Consider the following 4,228-nt stretch of genomic DNA (forward strand, 5'->3'; position numbering starts at 1 on the left):
GCTGGTTGGTTGCCTGACATGTTCCTGTAAACAATTGAAATCGATTAATATGCGAGACAAAATAAAAAACAAAAAAATTTGAACTTCTGATACATTTCGGAAGTTCATTTCCGAAAACTGGGATGGAGGTGTTTTCGGAAATGAACTTCCGAAACACCCCTTCGCAGAACTTCTCTGCAGCCTCCAATGGCAGACCCCTAAACCAAACATCAAACTTATTTCTACACATTCTAAACATCCTAAATATCAGTATAAACCTAACCTAATACAATTTTTGCTATTTGTAAACACCCTAATATACATTTTAATCATAGATCTAAAAATCAAAATGCTTACCAATTGAATGGATTGGAGGACTTTTGAATGTAATAGAGCAAGTAGATGGAGGCTTTGAGGTAGCTTGGAACTGTTTTGCACAAAAATCTCTTGGGGTGTGAGTTTGGAAGAAGTTTAGGGTAAATGATTTGGGGGAGGGGGCTGTTTTGCTTAATCTGAAAAACGCAGAATATTTCGGAACTGAACTTCCGAAATGGTGTTTTCGGAAGTGTATTTCCGAAATAAGTCAAATTTTAAAAAAAAAGACGCTTTCGGAGATGCATCTCCGAAAACACCTTTTCCTTGCATTTCGGAAGTTCATTTCCGAAGTCAGGGGTATTCTGGGTTTTTCACCAGAGGTGAGCTAGAAGGTTGGGAGGTGGCCAAAGAATTTTCCTCTTTTAAACTAACTATGAATATAAAAAATTAAAAAAATTAAAAAAGAGTATGAAGTGTGGGGGCAGGAAAAACACTAGAATAAAATAGAGAGTAAAATGAGTTACGTTTTTTCTTTTTCTTCTTTGGGTCAAAGATGTGTTAGGTTTTCTTGGACTAGAATAATCAAATTAATTAAGATTTAAAATGATATCTCATCTTATAATTGATTGTTGGATAGATTCTTAACTAAAATCCAAAATTGATAACAAGTTTATTTTTAAATGCTATATTATTTTCAAAACATAATAAATAATTATATTTGATTTTTTTTAGAAGTTAATATATAAAAAATGTAAGTTAAAAAATTGGAAACTTCACCAATTTTCAATTGAAACAGCAATAATGTGGTGGCAGCATACACACACTAGAAGAAAATAAGAAGTAATGTTTTGATTTATCTTGTTGGGAGCACGTGATGAGAAAACTAGTCAAAACTGGAGTCTCAATGGTATGAATGGAAAACAAGAATTTGGAAACACTATAAAAAATATAAAAAAAATAAGAAGTGGTATATGTTAGGTTTGGATAGCAATGTTTTGATTTATCTTGTTTGGAGCACGTGATGGCGAACTAACCCCTTATAGACTTTTAGTAACTATTATTTCTCTATAAATAGGATACTAATTAGACAATAGATTCATCAATTACATTTTCTATTATTCTCTATCAATAATCTTCACACCTCTACGTTTCCAATCAAAATGGCACACTTAGATGAAATAAGAGAGTCCCAAAGAGCCGGTGGCACTGCAACCATTTTAGCTATTGGAACCGCAACTCCACCGAATTGTATTTACCAATCTGATTTTACAGAATATTACTTCCGAGTTACCGACAGCAACCACATGCCTCAACTCAAAGACAAATTGAAGCGTATATGTAAGCAGCTCATTCATATACACATGCATGCATGCTTTAATGCATATATGTTTTTGTTTTTGTAATTCTTCCTTCATATATATATATCTATATATATATATATATATATATATATATATATATATATATATATATATATATATATATTAGTACTAGACACACATGCATGCATATGCATGTCGTTTCAACTTATACACACACACACGCTAGACACACATGCATGCATATGCATATCGGTTCAACTTATGTGTTTTTTTTGTTTGAACAGGTGAGAAGTCAATGATAAAGAAACGTTACATGCATTTGACAGAAGAAATATTGAAAGAAAATCCAAACATATCAAGTTATGAGAAATCATCTCTGGACGCACGCCAGGACATTTTAGTTGAAGAAGTACCAAAGCTAGGAGAAAAAGCAGCATCAAAAGCCATAAAAGAATGGGGAAGACCAAAATCAGAGATAACTCATCTCATTTTTTGTTCAACTTCAGGTGTCGACATGCCAGGTGCTGATTATCAACTCGTCAAACTCTTAAACCTAAATCCATCCACAAAACGATTTATGCTATATCACCAAGGTTGTTTTGCTGGTGGAACCGTTCTTCGTCTCGCCAAAGATCTTGCTGAGAACAACCTTGGTGCACGTGTCCTCGTTGTTTGTTCTGAATTAACTGTTGTTACTTTCCGTGGTCCCAATGAAAATCACTTAGATTCCTTAGTTGGACAAGCACTCTTTGGTGATGGTGCTTCATCTGTGATTGTTGGATCAAACCCTGATGAAAGAATTGAAAAACCGTTGTTTTATCTTGTTTCGGCTTCCGAAACGATTCTACCAGACTCTGAAGGCGCGATCGAAGGACACTTGCGTGAAGTCGGACTCACATTTCATTTGAAAGAAAATGTTCCGGAATTGATTGGTGAGAACATTGTGAAAAGTCTGGAAGAAGCATTCCATCCACTTGGAATAAGTGATTGGAATTCATTGTTTTGGGTAGCACACCCTGGTGGTCCTGCAATATTGAAGAGGATTGAAAAAACAGTTGGGTTGAATTCAGATAAACTAAATGCAACAAAACAAGTTCTTAGTGAATATGGAAACATGTCGAGTGCTTGTGTGTTATTTATATTGGATGAGATGAGAAGAAGGTCTATGAAGGAAGGGAAGTTGACTACTGGTGATGGACTTAAGTGGGGTGTTTTGTTTGGATTTGGTCCTGGCTTGACCATGGAAACCATTGTTTTGCATAGTGCAGCCACCAACATATAGACTCACTCATTCTCGTTATTATTTATATGATATGATAATTTGTTTGGTGTGATTTTATTTATGAAGATAGTAATGAATAAAAGAATAAAATAAAATCTTATCTTTCTTATAGGACATTTTGGGATTCCATGCACATGGTGTGATGTCTATAGGGATGATTAGATCTATAGAGATACATTTTCTTTTATTATAGAATCTAAAAATCCTTACGGTTGTTGTTGTATTGTGAGTAATTTTGTCTACTTTTCATGTACCTTTAACCGTAATATTGGTTAATTTGCATGTGTATTTATGCGTGGTATAATACAAATATTTGCTATTTCAATACCTTTGTCTTCCTTTTCATAGAATTAATTCAACTTAAATTCACGTATCATTTTATAAACAATTATGAATTTTAAGAAATAACAAGGAGTTACTTTTGGTCTAGACCTATGAGACCCCTTCAGAACCTCCAAGAATCACAAAAATAATACAGACATTAAGAAAAACATGAAATATCAAATATTTAGGGTTGATTAAACTGTGCATGATTTCATTCTCATATCAAGTACAACAAATACATAATAAGTGAGAACTTAGATACTAGTTACAACAATAACTAGACAGAAGGTGTAGAAGTCAAATCTTCTTTAGACGATCTCTGAGTCCCTTTAATATTGAGGTTTCATGTTGCATGTCTCTACCTTGTGGGTTAAAAGTTTTGTTGCTTATCTTTTAAGCTTTTGGTTTTGTTGTTTGGCTATTTTGTCTACTCTCCGATTGCACATACCTGAGTTGATTTTTAAATTCATTTTAAGCATGCATAAATCAAAGTGTTTAATTTTAGTTTAAGCAACATGCTTCAACTCAATCTATTGAGTTTTTGGATCAACAATTATATTTGAGATGATTTAAGTCATAACAACATTAGAATCTCAAATATTACTTACAATTTTGGAAAATTCAAATTTTCTAGTAGTGTGATTCGAACCACACTATTTACATGACTCAAATCATACTAACAGGATTCTTAGAAAACTATCTCACATTTTCATTATTCGATTCACAAGTTTCATAGTTCAACTCAAATCACTTAAATTTTCTAGTAGCGTGTTATTGTTTATGTGATTTTTTTATGTTTTAATAGTTTAGGTGTCATTTGTTGTCTACAAGTTTGCGTGTTCTATAAAGTGAAGATTCTTTCTTTGAAGACAAATCAAAGAGTTAAAACATAATCTTAATTTTGTCTCATCTTTATTTCTTTTTTGAACGAGCATACGAAGATTCACCCTTTAGTTGAGTAATTTTCTTGCAGAAAAGTTTGATGTTAATTATGTTTTTCCCTGCC

At 32.8% G+C, this 4,228-nt stretch overlaps 1 protein-coding gene across 1 annotated transcript; it reads left to right on the forward strand.

Annotated features, from left to right (window-relative positions):
* The first annotated feature begins 1,407 nt into the window (after nucleotides 1-1,407).
* LOC131661367 (chalcone synthase 2-like) lies at nucleotides 1,408-3,223 on the forward strand. The gene is made up of 2 exons (XM_058930896.1): nucleotides 1,408-1,632; nucleotides 1,901-3,223. Exons 1-2 carry the CDS (start codon nucleotides 1,455-1,457, stop codon nucleotides 2,896-2,898), a joined length of 1,176 nt encoding a protein of 391 aa, XP_058786879.1. The 5' UTR covers nucleotides 1,408-1,454; the 3' UTR covers nucleotides 2,899-3,223.
* Nucleotides 3,224-4,228: the final 1,005 nt, after the last annotated feature.

Source organism: Vicia villosa, linkage group LG3 (genome assembly GCF_029867415.1).
Source record: "Vicia villosa cultivar HV-30 ecotype Madison, WI linkage group LG3, Vvil1.0, whole genome shotgun sequence".
Taxonomy (NCBI): domain Eukaryota; kingdom Viridiplantae; phylum Streptophyta; class Magnoliopsida; order Fabales; family Fabaceae; genus Vicia; species Vicia villosa.